Raw genomic sequence first — 24031 nt, forward strand, 5'->3', positions numbered from 1 at the left:
ATGTAATGCATGCTTCCTAAGTCCAGTAACTTTACAACAGCTAATAATGCATACTTTAAAATAATTGATTGCTGCATGCCCAATATAGTAGCAATTATTTTGTACATATCCCTTTTCATATGATAACAACCTGTGTGGTTGGTAAAATATCATCCACTTTGCAGCTGAGGATGCAGTCTCAGAGACTAGTGTTAGTAGTTATAATAACAAGGATAATGTTAACTAAGACCTACTGAACACTTGGTGTGTGCTAAATGATTTTGCAAACGTTTGATATTTTAAGCCTTAGTGCAAACTTAAAGATGGTTACTGCTATCATTTTATACCCATTTTTATACATTAGGAAATAAAAGCATAAAAAGTTAAGGATTCTGCTTAGGACCAAGTGTTAATAAAGGGGAGGACCAAGGTTAGATCAGATTATATTTGTTAATTTTTTTTCTCTCCAAATTCTTAACCCATGCTCTGTTTCACTGTGTTATAATAAACAATGTTGAACTAGTAGTCTTTTTTCTGAGATGATTGTAATAATTATAATCACATTAATACTACTCTAATATTTCAGAGGCAAGTTTATATGGAGCAGTTTAATCAATTCACACACACACACACAGCATAATAACATACTGAAACTCCCAAATGTTAAGAAAAATGTGGTGCTGCTTTTATTGAACAGCCCTTTTACCTTGGCCTCTCTTATCCCCAAATATTTCCTCCTTTATCTCCTTACAAAATATGGGCTCACAGACTCTTCTGAAAAATATCTATAGTGATTATCCCAGGGGTTAAGTGTTTTTGTTTGAGAATTAGAAAAATCAGATTAGTTCCTGATCCTTCTATCTTCACTTTCCTAATTTGGGTACATGATTTTAATACATTATATTCTGTTTCTTTTTATGTGACCTGAGAATGATATCCACCTCACAGGCTGTTATAAGGATTACTTGAGGTGACATATATGACACACTCATTATGGCGTTTGGAATACACATAGCACTTCTATTAATTTAATCATTGTGTGTACAACTAGGAGATGGAACATGACTTAACTATGCAGTGATCTCAGGAAGAATCGTTACCAATTTTACCCTCAAGGAATCCCCCCAAACTTGTATTATTCATAATAGTTGATCCCTGGAAAGGTTCTCTATACTTGTGCTGGAACTAACAGCTGATGATTTATGTCATTTAATATTCATGAAATGTCTTTCGTGTGTGTGAAATGTAGTCTAATTTTGTTTTCATTTATGATTAGTCTTCCTTATTAAAGGAGATATCTAATGCCAAAAGCTTGGTGCCTAGTATCAGAGAGCTGGGTCCTACAATTTGCTTGATTTCTATGAGTCTCAAATTTTTCAACCCTGAAGTTAGGTTAAGGATAACTATAAACGATCTCTTCAATAATTGGGATAAGGATGAAATACTTTATTACTGTATCTGAAAGGTGCTGAGAAGTAATGAGTACAATACATGGTAAGTAACAATCTTTAATGAGCAGTAGCACTGTTTAGAAACTTACCTTAGTTGTCTTAGATGGTCTTAAGGACGTTTTGGGGTGTTCAGAAACAATCGTATTTCCAGACTGACTGCTTCTTGTAATAAGTAATTCTCAGTATAAAATATATGTAACATCTGGGATGTCATATTTAGGGACATCTTATTCAGGTAATTCACTATCAAATGAACAACTGTATACATTCAACATGTTCAATTTTTTGGGTATGTCCAGTATACATCAATAAAATTGTTAAAAAAGGAAATGTTCTTATAAGACTAAATCTTTATATCTATCCTTAAACTTCAAAATTTCTTCACATAAATCCTGTTAAACTATGTTTTCTGGTTTTGACTTTAGAGTGGGTTCTCTTGAAATGCTATGGAGGAGTGACCTTAAATAAAGGACTCTGGTTCTGCAGGGCAAGAGGCAGAGTGCAGAGGTCAAATGGCACTCTGTCCATGACGAAGCTTGCCCTAGAGAGGTGAATGATGACAGAAATAATTTTTGCCTTCTCCTTGCTACATGTATTTAAAGAGGTTTTCATAAGGTTCGGGGACCTTGTCTCATAGCTGCTGTTTTCTCTCCCAGGAATTAATTATCTCTTTTGAGGAAAAGGCTTTGTCTTCCAAGCAGGTTTTCTGGTGAGATATGTTTGAAAATTACCCATTCTTGAATGGGGAAATTATTTCCTACACTTGGAACCTAAACATGTGGGAATCCCCTTTCTCTATATGGACTGTTAAGAAAATTGAATGTGATGTGAATATCAAGGTGGCAAATCTCCAGTATATGGAAGTGTGATGTAGTTTCCTCATTGACTTGTATCACAAAAAGAGCTTCTATTTTCCTATCAATATTAAAACTTTTCTGGAAAACCACTATTGAATGCTTGAAAGGTAGATCAGCAGGGCATAAAATTAATGGTGGACATTTATCTATTTCTGGGTCAGAAACTCAGATCACAATTACCTCTGGGATTCATTTGTGGTCATTATGAAACACTAGGCAGCGTTACAAATGTGGTGAAATATGTGAAACATAAGAAGAAATTGCCAAACAAGGGAATGGGGAGTGGGATGAATTGGGAGGTTGGGATTGACATATACTCTACTGGGGAATGTGTGCATGTGTGTGTGCGTGTGCATGTGTGTGTGTGTGCGTGTGCTTGTGTGTGTATGCACCCAGTTATATCTGACTCTTTGCAACATCATAAACTGCAGCCTGCCAGTCTCCTCTGTCCATGGAATTTTCCAGGCAAGAATAATGGTGTGGGTTTCCATTTCCTACTCCAGGGGATCTTCCCAACCCACGGATCAAATCTGTGTTTTGCATCTCCTGCACTGACAGGCAGGTTCTTTACCACTAGCCCCACATAACTAGCATGAAAACCGACTATATAGCCGAGGGAGCTCTACTCAGTGCTCTGTGATGACCCAAATAGGGAAGAAATCTAAAAAGGAGGGGATATATGTATACGTACAGCTGATATGGGGAGGGAGGAGGGAGGAGGGTTCAGGATGGGGAACACATGTATACCTGTGGTGGATTCATTTTGATATTTGGCAAAACTAATACAATTATGTAAAGTTTAAAAATAAAATAAAATTAATTAAAAAAAAAAAACAGCACAACATTGTAAAGCAACTATTTGTTGTTATTCAGCCACCAAGTCGTGTCTGACTCCCTGCGACCCCCTGGACTGCAGCATGCCAGCCCTCCCTGTCCCTCCCATCTCTCAGAAAATGAGACATGACCAGTGTTTCTGTATCCACATTATTTGGTAGTGTTGCTTTCCTTTTAGCCCTTATTTGAGGATATGTAGACACCAATTAATATAGTTTTAATTATTATCTCCAGGATCATTTATGATGTTGAACCCTTTTTCACTTTTTATTGGCCTTTTGTATTAATATATCCTATTTTGTGAAGTTTCTTTCCAAGTTCTTTGTAAATTCTACAAATAGGAGCTCTGGGTTTTTTTATTGCTGAATTGTAATTGTTCTTTATATATTGTAGACACAGATCCTTAATCACATATATATGTCATATATATGTGATCATATATATATATAACTTACATAATTATATATGTAACAAAATTTTCTCCAAATCTGTGATTTGCATTTTCACTTTTAAGAATGGTGTCATCTGATGAGTCAAAATTTTAAAATTTTGACAAAGTTTAACTTTTCATTTGTCTTATGGTTCAGGCTTATTGTGTCATACCTAAGAAATGTTAGTTTACCCCAAGGTCAAATTAAAATTTTTATTATTTTCATTACCTTTGATGCATTGACCTCTCATTCATTATGTGTTAATTTTTGTGTATGATGTGAAGTAATGGTGAGGTTTATTTTATTCCTTATAAATGTCCAAATGATTCAACATAATTTGTTGAAATTATGTTCAACATAGTTTGTTGAAAAGTCCTTGTTTTCCCTATTGAATTACTTTGATATCTTTGTAAAAATTTATATATTTGGTCCTATATCTGTACATTCTCTTATTTTACAGGTTTGCATGTTTATTCTTGTGCTTGTGCAACACACTCTTGATTTCTGGAGCTTTATATAAGTTTTGATATTAAGTAATTACTTCAACTCATTTTTTGCAAGTGATTTGTTTTACTAGATTCTTTTAAATTTCTATATCTTTATACATATTTTACAATAAGCTTGTCAGTTTCTCCAAAAGTTCTGTTGAAATTTGGATTGGAATTTCATGAAATTTTTAGCATTGGTATGGTAAAAATAATGAGTTTCTAATCCATGATTTATCTCAATGATTTGTGCATTTAATTTCTCTCAACAATGTTCTTTTTGGCCTTCATAAACAGGTGTTGAATATTTCACAAGTTAATCCTCATATTTCATTTTTAAAAACAGTTTGGATATTGTATTATAGATGATATAAAAAAGGCATAAGTTAGCAAACTGTCTTCCAAAGTGGTTGTTACATTTCCGTTAGCAGTATATGAGTTGCTGTTGCCTCACATCTTCAGAAAACAGGTAATAGTTATAATAACAATGATAATATTAGCTAAAACTGAACACGTAGTGTGTTTAGTGTTTGTGCAGACAGTTGGTATTTAATCCTCAGCAAATCTACTAAATGGCTACTGCTATCATTTTCATACTTATTTTATACATTAGGAAACAGAAACATGGAGAAGTTCAGAATTCTGTCCAAGACTGAGCAGCTAATAAAGAGCAAGGCCAAGTTAGGTCTCTGCTGCTGCTTCTGCTAAGTCGCTTCAGTCGTGTCCGACTCTGTGCGACCCCACAGACGGCAGCCCACCAAGCTCCGCCATCCCTGGGATTCTCCAGGCAAGAACACTGGAGTGGGTTGCCATTTCCTTCTCCAGTGCATGAAAGTGAAAAGTGAAAGTGCAGTCGCTCAATCGTGTCCAACTCTTAGCAACCCCACGGACTGCACCCTACCAGGCTCCTGCGTCCATGGGATTCTCCAGGCAAGAGTACTGGAGTGGGTTGCCATTGCCTTCTCCAGTTAGGTCTCAGGTTATTCTTATTTAAATACTTTCCCTCCAAATTCTTAACCTGTACCCAACATTGTTATGTTATGATAAATAATGTTGACCTAGTAATCTCCTTTTGAAATGATCATATAATTCTACTTAATACCACTTCAGAGACAAGCTTTATTGAAAAAATTTCATCAGCTCACACACACACACAGTTACACACACACACACACAAAATAACACTGAGTTTCCAAGTGGCCTGGTACTTTTAGGCCTTCAATGAACATTGTTAAAAAAGAATAGAGGTTCTGACTATAGCTTCAAGATTATCCATGTCACATACATGAATTCTAATCCTTCCCATTCTCTGATCACAGGGATAGTAGAAAAAAGGTAGAAACATTTAATTGCCATTTTGGGAAGGGCTACTAAGATAACTTTTCCCTTGAGGAAATAAACAGTGCTGGTTAATGCACTTGGAAAAAACTCATCTATGTTGTGAGAACTAAAGGAGCTGAGAAGGCAAGACTGTGAGGATTTCTTGGTGGAGCAAATTGCAAAGGCAGGACTTCTCCTCAGCACCCTCTGTGGCTAGACTTGGGGTTCTAGTGAAATGAGTGGAGAGCAAGAGAAGTCCCACAGACCAAAACATACAGCTCCGCTCTGAGCATAGATGCTCTGAATAAAAGCTTGGAAGAATTGGCTTTGGAAGGTTTCTCATGCAGGGAACATTTAATCAACTGCTATCTTGATAACTGGATTTGCTTTTCTACCTTAAAGAAAGAAAATCTGCCATGTTCTTAAGGTCCTGTGTTAGTCAGTGGTCTTCAGAGAAACAGAACCAGTAGAATACACTCATGCACACACACACACACACACACACGCACACATGCAGTTTAGTATAAGAAAATGGCTCATGTGATTATGAAATCTAACACATTGCAAGACCGGCAACTGGCAAACTAGAGACCCAGGAGACCTGATGGTACAATTCTCATATGAATACTGGCAGGGTGAGACTCAAGAAGAGCTAACATTTCAGTTCAAATCTAAAGGCAGGGAAAAATCTCAATGTCTCAATTCGAAGGAAATCAGACAAACAGAGAATTCGATCTTTATTGGTCTTCTTGTTTTATTTAGGCACTTCATGAGATCCATCCACATTAGATAGGAAGGATAACCTGCTTTACTCAATCTACTGACTCAATTCTCAAAGCAGACAAGATTGAGCAAAGGGTTCAGGTCACACATAAAGTGATCTATGATGCTAGAGCCACAAGAGGGTAATCAGAAGATCAAAAGGATCTGTATGAATCCATGAAGAAAGCCTCCCACCCATGACAATCCCACTAGCAGTCGACACAGCCACCAGTTCATGATGGTTGTATAGTGCAAGGGCTTGCAGATGGCCACATAGTGGTTGAAAGCCATCACAATGAGCAGGATTATCTCAGCACCTCTGAAGAAATTTGAGTCATACATCCATTGAATAGGATAATCTTCTTTTCATACAGTGAGTCTACAATCAATTTGGGGGGTACCTACAGAAGAGTAGCAGGCATCAGCAAAGGAGAGATGGGCCAGGAAAAAGTACATTGGGGACCCCAGATGGGCTGGCCTTAATGGCTGTCATGAGCCCATTAGCCATCATAGTTATAAATTCAGTTCAGCTCAGTTCAGTTGCTCAGCGGTGTCCAACTTTTTGTGACCCCACGGATTGCAGCATGCTAGTCCTCCCTGTCCATCACCAACTCCCAGAGTTTACTCAAACTCATGTGCATCGAGTAGGTGATGCCATCCAACTATCTCATCCTCTGTCATCCCCTTCTCCTCCCACCTTCAATCTTTCCCACTGTCAGGGTCTTTTCAAACAAGTAAGTTCTTTGCATCAGATGACCAAAGTATTAGGAGTTCAGGCTTCATCAGTCCTTTCAGTGAATATTCAGGACTGATTTCCTTTAGTGTGGACTGGTTTGATCTCCTTGCAGCCCAAAGGACTCTCAAAAGTCTTCTCCAACACCACAGTTCGAAAGCATCAATTCTTCTGTGTTCAGCTTTCTTTATAGTCCAACTCTCACATCCATACATGAACTACTGGAAAAACCATAGCCTTGACTAGATGGACCTTTGTTGGCCAAGTAATGTCTCTGTTTTTTAATATGCTGTCTAGGTTGGTCATAACTTTTCTTCCAAGGAGTAAGCATCTTTTAATTTCATGGCTGCAGTCAACATCTACAGTGATTTTGGAGCCCCCCAAAATAAAGTCTGTCACTGTTTCCATTGGTTCTCAATCTTTTTGTAATGAAGTGATGGGACCAGATGCCACGATCTTCGTTTTTCGAATGTTGAGTCTTAAGCCAGCTTTTTGACTGTCCTCTTTCACTTTCATCAAGAGGCTCTTTAGTTCTTCACTTTCTGCCATAAGGGTGGTGTCATCTGCATATCTGAGGTTATTGATATTTCTCCTGGCAATCTTGATTCCAGCTCGTGCTTCATCCAGTCCGGCATTTTGCATGATGTGATGTACTCTGTATATAATTTAAGTAAGCAGGGTGACAATATACAACCTTGACATACTCCTTTCCCAATTTGGAACCAGTCCATTGTTCTATGTCCAGTTCTAACTGTTGCTTCATGATCTGCATACAGATTTCTCAAGAGGCAGGTAAGGTGCTCTGGTATTCCCATCATTTGAAGAATTTTCCAGTTTGTTGTGATCCACAAAGTGAAAAGTTTTAGCATAGTCAAAGAAGCAGATTTTTTTTTTGGAACTCTCTTGCTTTTTTGATGATCTGGCAGATGTTGGCAATTTGATCTCTGGTTCCTCTGCCTTTTCTAAATCCAGCTTGAACATCTGGAAGTTCACGTGCTGTTGAAACCTAGCTTGGAGAATTTTGAGCATTACTGTGCTAGCATGTGAGATGAGTGCAATTGTGCGGTAGCTTGAACATTCTTTGGCATTGCCTTTTGTTGGGATTGGAGTGAAAACTGACCTATTCCAGTCCTGTGGCCACTGCTGAGTTTTCCAAATTTTCTGGCAACTTATATCCTTGTTTGGCATCTTATATCCTTTTTTTTCTCAGTTATAAAATAATAATAATAATAATATCCACTTCATAGATCACTATGATAATTGATAATTGATAGAGGAAATATGTACTACACAAAAAGAACTTCCAATTGTTTTTGTGACTGTATACACTGTGGGATAGGAAGAATTAACAGTTGGAGCAGTAATACAGAGAACTATTTAATCATGCAATAAGCTCCAGAAGAATCATCACTAATTTTACTCTCAAAGAAGCAAGAGAGACCCATTTTATCCATAGCAGTTTTTCCCAGATAGGGTCCTCATGTTTGTGCTTGATGGAAAGACTGATGATTTATGTCATTTAATGTTTGTAATTTCCCATTTTGTGTATTGGAAGTATATTTAAATTTTGCTTTAATTGTCATTGATAGTTTTGATTACTAAAGGAGGTGTCTATGGCAAAGCATTGTTATTAGTATCAGAGAAGTGAGCTCTTAAAGTTTGCTTAAACTCCTTAAGCCTCAAAATTGTCAACTTTCAAGTTGAGTGGATCATATTATTTTTTGGAAAATTAGAATGAAGATGAGATATTTTATTATTAATATTATATCTGAAAAGTGTTGAAAATATGAGTACTATATATGGAAAGTGAGAATCTATAATAAGCATCAGCACTATTGTTAAATGTACCTTAGCTCTGTTAAATGATCTTAGTGATGTTTGGGGAGAAACATCTCTCCAAACACGTTCAAAACACAATCTTGTATTCAAAATGACTAATTCTTATTATAAACAACTTTCAGTATGAAAAATTTCACACTTGGTTAGAGCCTATTCATATAGCTAGTTGTCAAATGAAGAGTTGTTAACGAAATTTTTACATCGAACACGTGCACTTGTTTTGGGTAAATTGACTACATCTCAAAAAACCTGTTAATAAAGAAAGCCTTCTTAGAAATCGAAATCTTTCCACCTAATATGAAGTCTCAAAATTCTTCACAGAAAACCTGTTTGTAACCTCTATTCTTGTTTGAATTTAGAGTGGGTTCACTTGCAGCACAAAAGAGAAATTATCTTAAATAATAATCCACAGAACAAGAGGCAGAGAGTGTGGAGGAAGTGTATTCCAGTGGTTCACTCTGCTCATGATGAATCTTGCTTTGGAGAAGTGAATTACAAGACCAACCATTTCCACCTTGTCCTTTATTACTATTTAAGAGGTTTCCATCGAGTCCAGGGACCTTGTCTTGCAGCTGCTGTTTCTCTCCCAGGAGTTAATTATCCCTGTTTAATGGAAAGACTTTGTCCTAGAAGCAGACATTCTGGAGAAACATGTTTACGAATCATCCATTCTTGAGTGGGCAATTAAATTATTTGCACTTGGAAACTTAGCATGTGGGAGGCCTCTTTACATGAACCTGGATTGTTAAGAAAACTGAATATCATGTGACTTGTAAGGTGGCATAATTCCAGTATGTGGACCTGTGATGTGGTTTCACCATGGAATCAAGTCATGAAAGAGTTCCTATTTTCTCATCAGGGATGTAGTCTGCTAACATTTTAAAGTGCAAGAGAAAGAAACAATTGGGTGAAGATATGTTATTCATGGATGGCTTCTTCCAAGTATTTGCTTCTAGGATAAAATGTTTTAAAAATAATTAAGATAATTAATTCCTGGGAGGATAAAACCTTAAATGGAAAGATATGTCCTTTGATATTCTCATGAAGAAAGTGAAGTAGCTCAGTCGTGTCTGACTCTTTGCAACCCCATGGACTGTAGCCTACCAGGCTTCTCCATCCATGGGATTTTCCAGGCAAGAATACTGGAGTGGGTTGCCATTCCTTCTCCAGGAGATCTTCCTGACCCAGGGATTGAACCCAGATCTCCTGCATTGTAGGCAGACGCTTTACCGTCTGAGCCACCAGGGAACCCTCTCTAAATATTAAAACTGAGGAAGAAGCTGTTTTCTCATTTTAAGAACACAATAAGAGGAGCTTATTAAGTATCAGAAATATTTGTGTTTCTTGTTCTGTAGCCATAGACTAGGAGCTCAATATCAGATTTCTCTTAGATCATAAGACTTTGGGCTTCAAATTCAACATAGTATTTTCTTTTCCTTTGACTTGACTTTCCAAGGCATTGGAGTTTTGAAATGCTTACTGAATCTATTTGAATAAATTTGTGTCATCTTGACATTCTCTGCATCCTGTAGAATTGTCCAATCAGTGGGAACTTGAGAAATATACATGATATGACATTACATGCATTGGTTATTTCTTATTCCTGAATACCTTGGGTATTCTCCTTAACTATGGAAGCAACCACAGAAGGTGAACTAGACATTGATTTATAAACCAGTTTTCACATTTCCATGTTCTTCAAGAGTTTGCAATTAAAATCAGTAAAGCTTTATTTTCTGACAATTTATGGGAGATTACTTTTTACATGGTTTAGGATATTTTACAGAAATATTTGTTCTCCTCACTATATATTAACTCAGATGGTAAAAGGATCTGCCTGCCAATGCAGAAGACCTGGGTGTGATTCCGAGGTTGGGAAGATGCCCTGGAGAAGGAAATGGCTACCCACTCCAGTATTCTTGCCTGGAGAATTCCATGGACAGAGAAGCCCAGTGGGCTATAGTTCATGGGGTCACAGAGTCAGATACAACTGAGTGACTAATTCACACACACACATACACACACATATATATATATACACAACATTTTTCTGTTTTAAAGTAGATGTATAGTTGATTTATGATGTCCTGTTAATTTCTGATGTACAGCAAAGTGATTCAGTTATATCGTATTATTTTCCATTATGACTTATTCAGTTCAGTTCAGTTCAGTCGCTCAGTGATGTCCGACTCTTTGCAACCCCATGAATCGCGGCACGCCAGGCCTCACTGTCCATCACCAACTCCCGGAGTTCACTCAGACTCACGTCCATCGAGTCAGTGATGCCATCCAGCCATCTCATCCTCTGTCGTTCCCTTCTCCTCCTGCCCCCAATCCCTCCCAGCATCAGAGTCTTTTCCAATGAGTCAACTCTTCGCATGAAGTGGCCAAAGTACTGGAGTTTCAGCTTTAGCATCATTCCTTCCAAAGAAATCCTAGGGCTGATCTCCTTTAGAATGGACTTGTTGGATCTCCTTGCAGTCCAAGGGACTTGCAAGAGTCTTCTCCAACACCACAGTTCAAAAGCATCAATTCGTTGGCACTCAGCTTTCTTCACAGTCCAACTCTCACATCCATACGTGACCACTGGAAAAACCATAGCCTTGACTAAATGGACCTTTGTTGGCAAAGTAATGTCTCTGCTTTTGAATATGCTATCTAGGTTGGTCATAACTTTTCTTCCAAGGAGTGTCTTTTAATTTCCTGGCTGCAGTCACCATCTGCAGTGATTTTGGAGCCCCCCCAAAATAAAGTCTGACATGGTTCCACTGTTTCCCCATCTATTTCCCATGAAGTGATGGGACCAGATGCCATGATCTTCGTTTTCTGAATGTTGAGCTTTAAGCCAACTTTTTCACTCTCCTCTTTCACTTTTATCAAGAGGTTTTTTAGTCCCTCTTCACTTTCTGCCATAAGGGTGTTGTCATCTGCATATCTGAGGTTATTGATATTTCTCCCGGCAATCTTGATTCCAGCTTGTACTTCTTCCAGCCCAGCGCTTCTCATGATGTACTCTGCATATAAGTTCAATAAACAGGGTGACAATGTACAGCCTTGGCATACTCCTTTTCCTATTTGGAACCAGTCTGTTGTTCCATGTTCAGTTCTAACTGTTGCTTCCTGACCTGCATATAGGTTTCTCAAGAGGCAAGTCAGGTGGTCTGGTATTCCCATCTCTTTCAGTACTTTCCACAGTTTATTGTGATCCACATAGTCAAAGACTTTGGCATAGTCAATAAAGCAGAAATAGATGTTTTTCTGGAACTCTCTTCCTTTTTCCATGATGCAGTGGGTGTTGGCAATTTGATCTCTGGTTCCTCTGCCTTTTCTAAATCCAGCTTGAATATCTGGAAGTTCACGGTTCATATATTGCTGAAGCCTGGCTTGGAGAATTTTGAGCATTACTTTACTAGCGTGTGAGATGAGTGCAATTGTGCGGTAGTTTGAGCATTCTTTGGCATTGCCTTTCTTTGGGATTTTAAATATATTTTCCTGTGCAATACAGTAGGACCTTGTTTTCATCTATTTTATATATAGTAGTTTGTATCTTCTAATATCATGGTATTTGTTTTTATGTTTGTGTCATACTGCTTGATTGCTATAGCTTTGTAGTATAGTTTGAAATCAGGAGTGTGCTACTTCCACTTGGTTCTTTCTCAAGACTGCTCTGACTATTCAGGGTGTTGTCATATAAATTTTATATAAATTTTAGGACTATTTGTTCTAGTTCTGTTAAAAATAGCATTGGTATTTTGGCCGAGATTTCATCGAGCCTTGAATAATATTGTGATTTTAATAATATTAATTCTTCCAATTCATGAACATGATATATATTTCCATGTGTTTGTAGAGTCAATTTCTTTCATCAGTTTATTATAGCTTACCAAGTCCAGATATTTTACCTCCTTAGATAGATTTATTCCTCAGTATTTTATTCTTTATCATGTGATTATAAATTGGATTGTTCTCTTAATTTCTGTTTCTGATGGTTTGTTGCTAGTGTGTTGAAGAAATGCAACAGATTTCTGTATATTAATTTTGTATTCTGAAACTTTACAAATTCAATGATGAGCTCTAGTAGCTTTTCAAAGATTTCTTATATATTTTGTATTTTCAACTTCAGTGAGAGTTTTACTTCTTACTTTCTAAATTGGATTTCTTTTATTTCTTTTCTCCTATTTCTATGGCTAGAACTTCCAACAAATAATAAATGTGGCAAGAGTGAACATCCTTGTCTCTTTTCCGTATCTTAGAGGAAATACTTTCTGAGTATACACAGTGTATAGCATTATACACTAAGTATAATGTTAGCTGTGGTATTATCATGAACGGCCTTTATTACATTGAGATATGTTTCCTCTCTGCCTACCTTCTGAAGAGTTTTTGTCACAAATGGGTGAAAGTTTTGTCAAAAGCTTTCTTTGCCTATACTAAGATGATTAAATAATTTTTATTTCTGTTTGTTAACATGGTATATCACATTGATTGCTTTATTGATATTGAAGTATCCTTGTATCTCTGGGATAAATGATATTTGATCATGGTATATGATCCTTTCAACTTATATTGAATTTAGTTGCTAATATTTTGTTGAAGAATTTTGCATCTAGGTTCATCAGTATATTGGCCTATAATTTTCTCTTCTTTTGTGATATCTTTGCCTGATTTTGGGTGATGCAGGCCTCAGAGAATGAGTTCAGAACCATCCCTTTCTCTGTAAATTTTTTGAAATAGTTTCAGAAAGACAGGTGTTAACTCTTCACTAAATGTTTGGTAGAACTTACCTGTGAAGAAATCTGGTCCTGGACTTTTATTTTTTTCAAAATTGAAAGTGTGTGTTAGTTGCTCAGTCATGCCTGACTCTTTGTGACCCTATGAACTGTAGACTGCCAGGCTCCTCTGTCCGTGGAATTCTCCAGGCAAGAATACTGGAGTGGGTTGCCATTTTCTCCTCCAGGTGATCTTTCCAACCCAGTAATTGAACCCCAGTGTCCTGTACTGCAGGCAGATTCTTTACCATCTGAGTCACCATAGCTTTAATTTTTTTTAAATTATGGATTTAATTTAATTACTTTTAATTTATATGATCATATTTCCTGTTTTTTACTGGTTCAGTCTTGTAGGATTATGCATGTCTAGAAATTTATCCATTTCTTCTAAGTTGTTTATTTTATTGGCGTATAATTGTTTGTAGTAACCTCTTATCATCTTTTTTGGTTTCTGTGGGGTTATTTGTAACTTCTCATTTTAAATTTTTTGTTTTTATTGATTTGGACCTTGATGAGTCTGGCTAAAGTTTTGCCAATTTTGCTTATTTTTTCAAAGAACCAGGTCTTCGTTTCATTATTATTATTTTTTAATTTTTAGTCTCTTTTCCCATATATTTCTACTCTGATCTTTATGACTTCTTTCCTTCTACTAACTTCAGAATTTGTCTATTTTCTTTTTCTATTTCATTTAGGTGAATAGTTAGATTGTTATTTGAAATTTCTCCTCTTTCCTGAAGTAGGCTTCTATTGCTCTAAACTTCCCTCTTAGATCTACTTCTACATTCTGTAGATACCTGGAAGAGGGCATGGCAACCTGCTCCAGTATTCTTGCCTGGAGAACCCCCATGAACAGAGGATGGTGGCTATGGTCCATAGGGTCACACAGAGTCAGACATGACTGAAGTGACTTAGCATGCATGCATAGATTCTAGGTCATTTCACTTTTGTCTTAATTTGTCTTCAGGCATTTTAAAACTTCTTCTTTCAGTGATTCATTGGTTGTTTGGTATTGTCTTGTTTAGCCTCCACTTGCTTTTTCAGGCTTTTTTTTCCCCCCCTATAGTTGATTTCTAGCTTCATAATCCTGTGGCCAGAAAAATTTATTGACATGATTATACTATTATTACTATTTTCCTCAGTTCTCCATCCACTGCCTAGCCATACACTTAAATATAATAGCTGTATCAAGTCATATAACATGACTTAAACCCTCTCCTCTAGGCTTCAGAGTATTTGCTAAAAATATGTGTAGCACTCCTGAGGATAATACATGTGAACAAAATTTGAAAAAATCTGTTTGCCTAGGTAGATTTCTTTTATTGAATGACCAATAGAATTCCCAAAAGTCTAAAATAGTCAGCAAGATGGCATAAGATGATATCTTTCTGTATTTCTACACCAGAAGTGTTGGTAGAATTTTAACCTCCATTTGTTCTCCAACTCTAGATGTCACACTGCCAGAAAATATGTCTACTCACAAGGTTCCTATATATAGCACTTGTCCTGATGTGTTTATAGTACAAGTGAGACATTGATTCAGAATCTTACCCACTTTTGGTGACCTCAGTTAGTGAGGAAATGTTTTCAGAGGTATGCAACCTCAATGAAACCCCATGGAGTTGTTCACATAGCATTTACTATCTTCTATGTCTCAGTTCATGATACCCAAGGGCTTATATGAGAGTTGCTTTCTCACCCAAATTTCCAATCAGGAATGAAAACTGTTGCTATATTAGTTTGCAGTTCATGGAAAAGAACCAATCAGGTGAAGATGTATTGTTTGTGGACAAATTCTCCTCAATATCTGTTTCTAAGGCAAAAGTTAGGGGAAAAAAACAGAGTTAATTAATTCCTAGGGGGACAAAGCCTTAGATATTAATAGAAAAATCAGTCCTTTAACATTCTCAGTATCCTCTCTAAATACTAAGATTCAAGAAGAAGCTGTTTTCTTATTTTAAGAGCAGAATAAGAGGAGTTTATTAAGTAATGAAATATTTGTATTTCTTGTTGTGGAATCATGACTCAAAGTTCTAAAGATCAGAGGATTCTCTTTAGTATCTAAGAAGTTTGGGTTTCAAATTTATCATAGCATTTTATTTTCCTTTGATGTGAATCTCCAAGGCACTGGAGCTTTGCAAATGTGTGCTGAATCTGTTTGAATAAATCTGTGCCATCTTGACATTCTCTGGTTCCTGTAGAATTGTCCAGTCAGTGGGAACACTTGAGAAACTTCCATTACATGACATGGTGTTTGAGCAGCTACAAATAATGATTATTTCTTATTCCTGAGTACATTGATCATTCTTCTTAAGGACAGAGCCCACCACAGTAAGTTAACTAGCACTGTTGATCTTTAATCTTGTTTTTACATTTTCATTTTATTCTAAGAGGTTTAGAGTTAAAATCATTAAAGTTTTCCTTTCGAATACTGATGGTTTTAGATGTTTAAGGATATTTTGCAGAAATATTCATTTTGCTCACTGTTTATGGGTTTAACTATAATTATTAAGGGATAGGTTTATGATTTATGGATTCCCATGGAGCATCATGGGAGAGAGAAGGACAGCATTTGGATTCTTTTTTTTTTTTTTTTTAAGAAAAAGCCCAGTTTCAAAACCGAGATCCTAAGAGAAAATGAATTAAAATATGGCATTAAAAATGTGCTCTCTGCTGTGATTGGGAGTCTTTATTAAACTCCAAGCTCAAAGGCTATTTTATTCTAATTCTATTCAAACTTTGGTGGATCTTGTTAGATCTTATTTTTGTTTCAGCGGATGTGGTCCCAGTAGCATGATTGAATTTCTGTATCCCTGAACTGGACTTCCCTGGTGGCTCAGTGGTAAAGAATCCACTTGCCAATACAAGATATGCAAGAGATGCAGGTTTGATCCCTGGGTTGGGAAGATCCTCTGGAGTAGGAAATGGCAACCCACTCCAGTGTTCTTGCCTGGAAAATTCAATGGACAGAGGAGCCTGGCGGACTGGAGTCCATGGGGTCACAAAGACCTGGACATAGCTGAACACACACACACACACACACACACACACACACACACACGACCTTAGACTTACATCTTTTTCTTAGAGAGTCAAAACAGGTCTTGCTAAATATGAGAGATGAAAGCTAATTCTCTTTGTCACCCTATGGTGATTTTTTCCCCCTTGTATGCAGTCACATTAAGGTGTCTTAACAGAGTAAGAAGTGGTGCTGTGGAAAAAAAAATACTGTTTTGGGCTTTAGAAGACTTGGATTCTTGTGTACTACTGATCAGTTAGCTGTGTTTTTCTCTGGGTCTCAGTTTCCTCATCTTTAAAGAGGATCATGACATTTGGTCCCATCACTTCATGGCAAATAGATGGGGAAGCAATGGAAATAGTGACAGATTTAATTTTTTTGGGTTCCAAATCACTGAAGATGGTGACTATATCCATGAAATTAAAAGATGCTTCCTCCTTGGAAGAAAAGCTATGACCAACCTAGAGAGCATATTAAAAAGCAGAGACACTACTTTGCAAACATAGGTCTGTCTAGTCAAGCTATGATTTTTACAGTGGTCATGTATGGATGTGAGAGTTGGAACATATTGCAGCACTGTTTACAATAGACAGGACATGGAAGCAACCTAGATGTCCATTGGCAGATGAATGGATAAGAAAGCTGTGGTACATATACACAGTGGAATATTACTCAGCCATTAAAAAGAATACATTCGAATCAATTCTAATGAGGTGGATGAAACTGGAGCCTATTATACAGAGGGAAGTAAAACAGAAAAAACAAACACCAATACAGTATACTAACACATATATATGGAATTTAGAAAGATGGTAATGATGGCCCTATATGCGAGACGGCAAAAGAGACACAGATGTAAAGACCAGACTTTTGGACTCTGTGGGAGAAGGCAAGGGTGGGATGATTTGAGAGAATAGCATTGAAACATATATATTATCATATGTGAACTAGATCACCAGTCCAGGTTCGATGCATGAAACAGGGTGCTCAGGGCTGGTGCACTGGGATGACCCTGAGGGATGGGATGGGGAGGGAGGTGGGAGGGGGGTTCAGGATGTACACCCATGGCTGATTCATGTGAATGTATGGCAAAAATCACCACAATATTGTAAAGTGATTAGCCTCCAATTAAAATTAAAAAAAAAAAAAAAGAAAAAGAAACAGCCAGAGACAATATGTAACTGTATAAGCATAGCTGTGGTCCAATAAAATTTTAATTATTGCCTGAAAAAAAAATATGCATAAAGTCCAAAAAAAAAAAAAAAAAAAGAGAGAGAGTTGGAACATAAAGAAAGCTGAGTGCCAAAGATTGATGCTTTTAAACTGTGGGATTGCAGAAGACTCTTGAGAGTCCCTTGGACTGCAAGGAGATCAAACCGGTCAATCCTAAAGGAAATCAGTCCTGAATATTCATTGGAAGATTTGATGCTGAAGCTTAAACTCCAATAGTTTGGCCACCTGATACAAAGAACTGACTCATTTGAAAAGACCCTGATGCTGGGAAAGATTGAAGGCAGGAGGAGAAGGGGACAACAGAGGATGAGATGGTTGGATGGAATCACTGACTCGATGAACATGAATTTGAGCAAGCTGCGGAGTTGGTGATGGACAGGGAGGCCTGGCATGCTACATGCAGTCCATGGGGTCTCAAAGAGTCGGACACGACTGAGTGTCTGAACTTAACCGAACTGATGAGATGATGAAATGCAAAGTACTGGGAGATTTTTTGTTTACAGAATTCTAGGTCTTGTCCAATTGACCCTGGATCCCATTAACATCTTTCACTATATTTCACAGGTTAGCAAAAGAACTGCCATGGATTTCATGTGGTCACCGGTGGCCATGTCTAAACTCTGGCATTGCTGATTCCCAGAAGTAAACTGGGTTCCTCCTGGAGAGGCACTGAGTGGTAGAGAGCTGGATGCAGGCATCCTGAATTTGAATCCAGTCTTCTCTATTAGGGTTTTCATCATTATTGCTTTGGGTAAGTCATTTATCTTCTTCTAACCACAGTTTCTTTTTCTTTAAAATCAGTCAACAGTACATCAACCTCACAAGGATCATTTTGAAGACCACGTACATGTAAATATTTAGTGTAATGCCTAGTACATTGTGAAACTCAACAAAGCTAACAGTTATAGGAATGCCATGGTGTAAAAATAAATCTCTGCATTCTATAAAGATTGAGAAAAAGCAGACATAGTAAAAGTGCAGTAACCAATGTTTGAGTATATTGAATTTAAGCAAGTAAACAAAGATTTCCCTGCTTAAGTAGTTTGTTTGCTGAAGTTCTTACCTCTCAGTTGCAGTCTGCTTGCCATTTTATGGAAGGTCAAGATTATTTTGCTGTCTGTAACTTTTGTCCATTTCTTATTTTTCCAAAATTATGAATATTAGAGAATATGAATGGAAATAGGAACAGAATTGGTCTTTGGATTAAGACAAAAAACGAACAAAACCGAAAATTATCCTGTGTTTGTGTCTGTCAATTAACAGAGGACATCAAAAATGTCCACTGAGTTTGACATAGGCCAGGTTGTTTTGTTTGTGAGTTGGCTATTGTGTTGTGTGGGATGAAATTGTGTGGGATGAAGGGAGCTGACATAAATTGGTAAAAGAGAACTATTTTAAAGCCAACTTCTTCAAAGTTTGCAAGAAGCTGAGGTAAAAAGTGAAATAATGAGAATGAATGAGTTAAGTTTGGGATTTTCTGTCTGATTTTGATCATGAAATCCAACCTTTGGTACAGACCATTGGGAAAGCATAAAAATATATCAGTTGGTTCTTGGTTCTCCCAGGTGTCATCTTGTCTAGAGAAGAGTTGGCAATTAGAAGTGTATGCAGACTTTCTTCTCAAGTGTCCTTGTCCCTGGAAGGATTCTCTGATGCCCTGGGCTATCCAGAAGAGAGCCCACTATCCTGGGGCTTGGGACTCTAAAGCTATCCTCTCAATGAAGAGTTTGTGGGATCATCTGGAAGAGTTCCCTGGTGCAGAGAATCTGGGGCTTCCCTGGTGGCTCAGATGGTAAAGCATTTGCCTGCGATGTGGGAGTCCTGGGTTCGATCCCTGGGCCTGGAAGATCCCCTGGAGAAGGAAATGGCAACCCACTCCAGTACTCTTGCCTGGAAAATCCCATGGACAGAGGTGCCTGGTAGGCTACAGTCCATTGGATCACAAGGAGTCGGACAAGACTGAGTAACTTCGTTGGAAGAGTTACCTCATTATGTACCTTGCCCACTTGTAACATAGACAATTCATTTTACCTTTCATTGCCTTTTTTCTTTAAAAATACATAAATATAAAGAGAATAATGAAATCTTAGTTATTGTAAAATGCAAAGATTAATAATGACAATACTTAGTTGTATGCATATTGCTAAGTTACTTCAGGCATGTCCAACTCTTTGCAAACCTATGGACTGTTGCCAACCAGGCTCTTATGTCCGTGGGATTCTCCAGACAAGCATTCTGGAGTGGATTGGCATGCCCTTCTCCAGGGGATCTTCCCAAGCTAGGGATCAAACCTGGGTCTTGATGTCTTTTATGTCTTCTGCATTGGCATACAGGTTCTTTACCACTAGTGCCATCTGGGAAACCCACTTAGCTGTATATATTACCTTAAAGTGGGCTTGACTAATATATATATTCCTCATCAAGTAAATGGAAATAGACTTTGCATTAAAGTGATCTGGTTGATTACTGAGACTTGGCTTATTACCTGTTAGTATTAATGGCCTATGTTAAAACTAGTGATCAATAATTTTTAGATGGTAGACTAAAGACAGTATCTAGGATGATTAAAAGTGGTCCATGGGGCAACTAGGGCAGACTTACCCCTTCCCTGATCCTCTAAAAGCTGTTAGAGTCCAGTGAGACCCTCATTCTATGTTCATTTAGTGAACTTATAACAATAACTTTATGAGTACATTAAAGTGATTTCCTCAAATATTACTATATTCAGATAATATATTTTGGGGTCCCACAATGTGCCAGTACACAGCTTCCTATGTTTCTTTTCCCATACATATACCATTCAATTAAAGAATTCACTGTTTCAACCTAAGGCTCCAAGAAAAAAACATGTATTTTCTGATTAAAATTAGTAAGGCAAGCTCCAGAATTTTGAAAACTATTAAAAAAATGTAAAAAAAAAAATCTAAGAGAGTCAACTAAGAGAAATTTTGGTCCATGTGTTCCTGGACAGTTTGGGGAAAAGAAGGAATCATTGTGATATTGTCAGAGTACTGTTAAAAGGTAGTGTTTTGTAGTAATTCATTCTTTTATATTCCCTTTTTCTTTCTTTCTTTTTTAAAGGTAAAGTGTTCCTTGCCAGAGTTTTTATTACCCACACCACATAGATGGCGAATGAAAGGAATGTGACTGTGTTCATTCTAGTAGGTCTTACACAGAACCCCCAAATGCAAAAAATAGTGTTTGTGGTGTTTTTGGTCTTGTACATGGTAACCCTCTCAGGCAACCTGCTCATTGTGGTTACCATTACCACCAGCCAGGCTCTGAACTCCCCCATGTACTTCTTCCTGACCCATCTTTCCTTGATAGACACAATTTACTCTTCTTCTTCAGCTCCTAAGTTGATTGTGGACTCCCTTCAAGAGATCAAGACAATCTCGTTTAATGGGTGTATGGCTCAAGTCTATGCAGAACACATTTTTGGTGCTACTGAGATCATCCTGCTCACAGAGATGGCCTATGACCGCTACGTGGCCATCTGCAAACCTCTGCACTACACGGCCATCATGAGCCACAGGTTGTGCGTCCTCCTGCTGGGGGTGGCCTGGACTGGAGGATTTGTCCACGCAACCATTCAGGTCGTCTTTACAGTCCGGCTGCCCTTCTGTGGCCCCAATGTCATAGACCACTTCATGTGTGACTTGTACCCTTTGTTGAAACTTGTCTGTGTGGACACCCACATCCTTGGTCTCTTTGTTGCTGCCAACAGTGGGTTCATCTGCCTGTTAAACTTCCTGCTCCTGTTGGTTTCCTATGTAGTCATCTTGCATTCCCTAAGGGCATACAGTTTGGAGGGGAGGCACAGAACCCTCTCTACGTGTGTCTCTCACATCACAGTAGTTGTTTTGTCTTTCGTGCCCTGTATCTTTGTGTATCTTCGCCCAGTCACCACTCTGCCCATTGATAAAGCTGTTGCTGTCTTTTACACTATGGTGGCCCCTATGTTAAATCCTTTAATCTATACCCTCAGAAATGCTGAGGTAAAAAATGCTATGAAGAAGCACTGGAGAAAGAAAGTGACTGCAGATAGTGATTAAAGAGATTCACTGAACTTTATAGGTAGAAGTAAAACAGATAATTTCCTCCAATCCTCTTGATCTATAGATGAATACGTTGACTCTAAAAGGGACTGAATAATAACTGCAGATATCCACTGAATGACAGAAGTGCCTGGCATGCTGCAGTCCATGAGGTTGCAAAGTATTGGACTTAGGGACTGAACAACAACTTAAGCACAGACCTTAAGTTTAGACTGGAATCCAGGTTTACTTTCTCCCATCCCACACTCTCCTCATCACAACTTAATGCTTTTTATTCAATATTTATCTATTATCTGATGATCTCAAATGTCTTCAGAAGCTACAAGCTAAGAACCTAGAATATTGGATTGGTATTCAAATTGTCTTATTATGTAACATGGAGTTGTTGGTTACTACTGATTATTGAAAATAAAATGTTAAAAATATTCTTTTTTTTTTGAACTCAATATAAATTCTTTTGTGGAATTTTCTTGTTCATTGAATCTTTGTTGTACAGTGAAAAGAAATAGTGTTTCTCAAATGCTTATAAGGCTGGCATTGTGTTTGTTATTTTACATATGGTATCAGTTGAGGTCCAGCCAGGAGACAGACCACAGTGCAGTTTGAATAGAAAGAGTTCACATACAATAAATAATTGTATCAGGGTATTAACTACAAAGGGCTTCCCTGGTGGCTGGGTGGTAAAAATTCTCTTCCCAATGCAAGAGACATGGATTTGACCCCTGGGTTGGGAAGATCCCCTGGAGAAGGAAATGACAACCCACTCCAGTGCACTTGATGGGAAACCCCATTGACAGAGCAGCCTGGTGGATTACAATCCATGGAGTTGTAAGAGAGTCAGACACGACTTGGTGACCAATTAATAGCTGTTTTCATTTAGTCACCAAGTCGTGTCTGACTCTCTTGCAACTCCATGGATTGTAGTCCACCATTTCTTTGGAAGGAATGATGCTAAAGCTGAAACTCCAGTACTTTGGCCACCTCATGAGAAGAGTTGACTCATTGGAAAAGACTCTGATGCTGGGATGGATTGGGGGCAGGAGGAAAAGGGGGTGACAGAGGATGAGATGGCTACACGGCATCACCGACTTGATGGACGTAGGTTTGGGTGAACTCCGGGAGTTGGTGATGGACAGGGAGGCCTGGCATGCTGCAACTCATGGGGTCGCAAAGAGTCGGACACGACTGAGCGACTGAACTAAATTGAACTGAATGAGCTCTCTAAAGAAGGACCTGGGGCTGAGAGATGAATTTACAAGGAAGTAACATATTTAGAATGTTGGGATTCTAGTCTTATGGAGAAGGTGTAGTTGTTGCCCATTGAATGGTGGGAAATTTTAACTGGATTGCCTTGAGCAAGAAATAATTCACGATGGCTGAACAGAGGCTGGCAGGCATGAAATGTTTCTGGGACTGGCGAGATGGAGACTTTCACTGCAGTGCTGGTTGGCTGAGGCTCATGAGCAAGGAAATATGACCTTGAGTGGCAAGCAGAAAAAACCATTTTGGGTGTAGGTGGGGCAAGGTTGGCAGAAAACACAACCCACTCCAGTATTCTTGCCTGGAAAATTCCATGGAGAGAGGAGTTTGTGGGCTACAGCCCATGGGGTTGCAAAAAAGTCAGATAACACTGACCAACTAACTGAGTGATCACTGATCTCATTAATCTTTTCAGTAAAGATGAACAAACAGAGATGAACAATCACTTGCAGGTGGTTATTGTAGAACAGATTTAAGCATCTTTGTTATTTAAACTTTTAGCTCTGTAATGGAATAAAATGAAAAGAGAATTTATTAGAATCTGTTGCATGCAGCTGAAGCTTCTCAATGCAACTAAATAGAATGTGAAATTTTTAAAAGGTATGAAAACAACTAATGGGTGCTAGCATAAAATTTTGGGAACTTGAACAAAATCTGTACTTTAATTAATAATACTGTATCACATGTTAATTTCCTGTGGGTTTTGTGTTTTTTTTTTCCTTTACAACATAGTATTTCTCAGAATTGGGTCAAAAGTTTCAAGCCTCATCAAAAAATTTTTTTTAAATCACTAAGATAATACTTATTAGTGGTGGCTGCTTAGAGGTGGCTGCGTGGGCACAGGAGGGCCTAGAGGAGCTATCCCACATTGAAGGTCAGGAAGGGCGGTGGTGAGGAAATACCCCTCGTCCAAGATAAGGACCAACGGCTGCGCTTTGCTGGAGCAGCCGTGAAGAGATACCCCACGCCCAAGGTAAGAAAAACCCAAGTAAGACGGTAGATGT

General features: G+C 37.9%; 2 protein-coding genes across 3 annotated transcripts in view; both read left to right on the forward strand.

Moving 5' to 3' along the window:
* The window catches only part of LOC109569237 (olfactory receptor 4C12-like), a 30360-nt gene extending 12113 nt beyond the window's left edge, over positions 1 to 18247 (forward strand). The window contains exon 1 of the mRNA XM_070804254.1: positions 1 to 18247. This exon is cut by the window's left edge and continues 12113 nt beyond it. The gene's annotated coding sequence lies outside the window, so the exon portion shown is untranslated.
* LOC109569227 (olfactory receptor 4C12-like) overlaps positions 1 to 22617 on the forward strand; it is a 177282-nt gene extending 154665 nt beyond the window's left edge. The window contains exons 2-4 of one of the 2 annotated variants that reach the window (XM_070804256.1): positions 18274 to 18460; positions 19275 to 19501; positions 20791 to 22617. In XM_070804256.1, coding sequence (XP_070660357.1) covers positions 20835 to 21764 — 930 coding nt within the window. In that variant the 5' untranslated portion in view covers positions 18274 to 18460; positions 19275 to 19501; positions 20791 to 20834 and the 3' untranslated portion in view covers positions 21765 to 22617. The remainder of the gene's footprint in view (positions 1 to 18273; positions 18461 to 19274; positions 19502 to 20790) is intronic. The other variant, XM_070804255.1, reaches the window with a different exon arrangement.
* The last annotated feature ends 1414 nt before the right edge of the window (positions 22618 to 24031 follow it).

The sequence above is a fragment of the Bos indicus genome, chromosome 15 (assembly GCF_029378745.1).
Source record: "Bos indicus isolate NIAB-ARS_2022 breed Sahiwal x Tharparkar chromosome 15, NIAB-ARS_B.indTharparkar_mat_pri_1.0, whole genome shotgun sequence".
Classification (NCBI taxonomy): Eukaryota; Metazoa; Chordata; class Mammalia; order Artiodactyla; family Bovidae; genus Bos; species Bos indicus.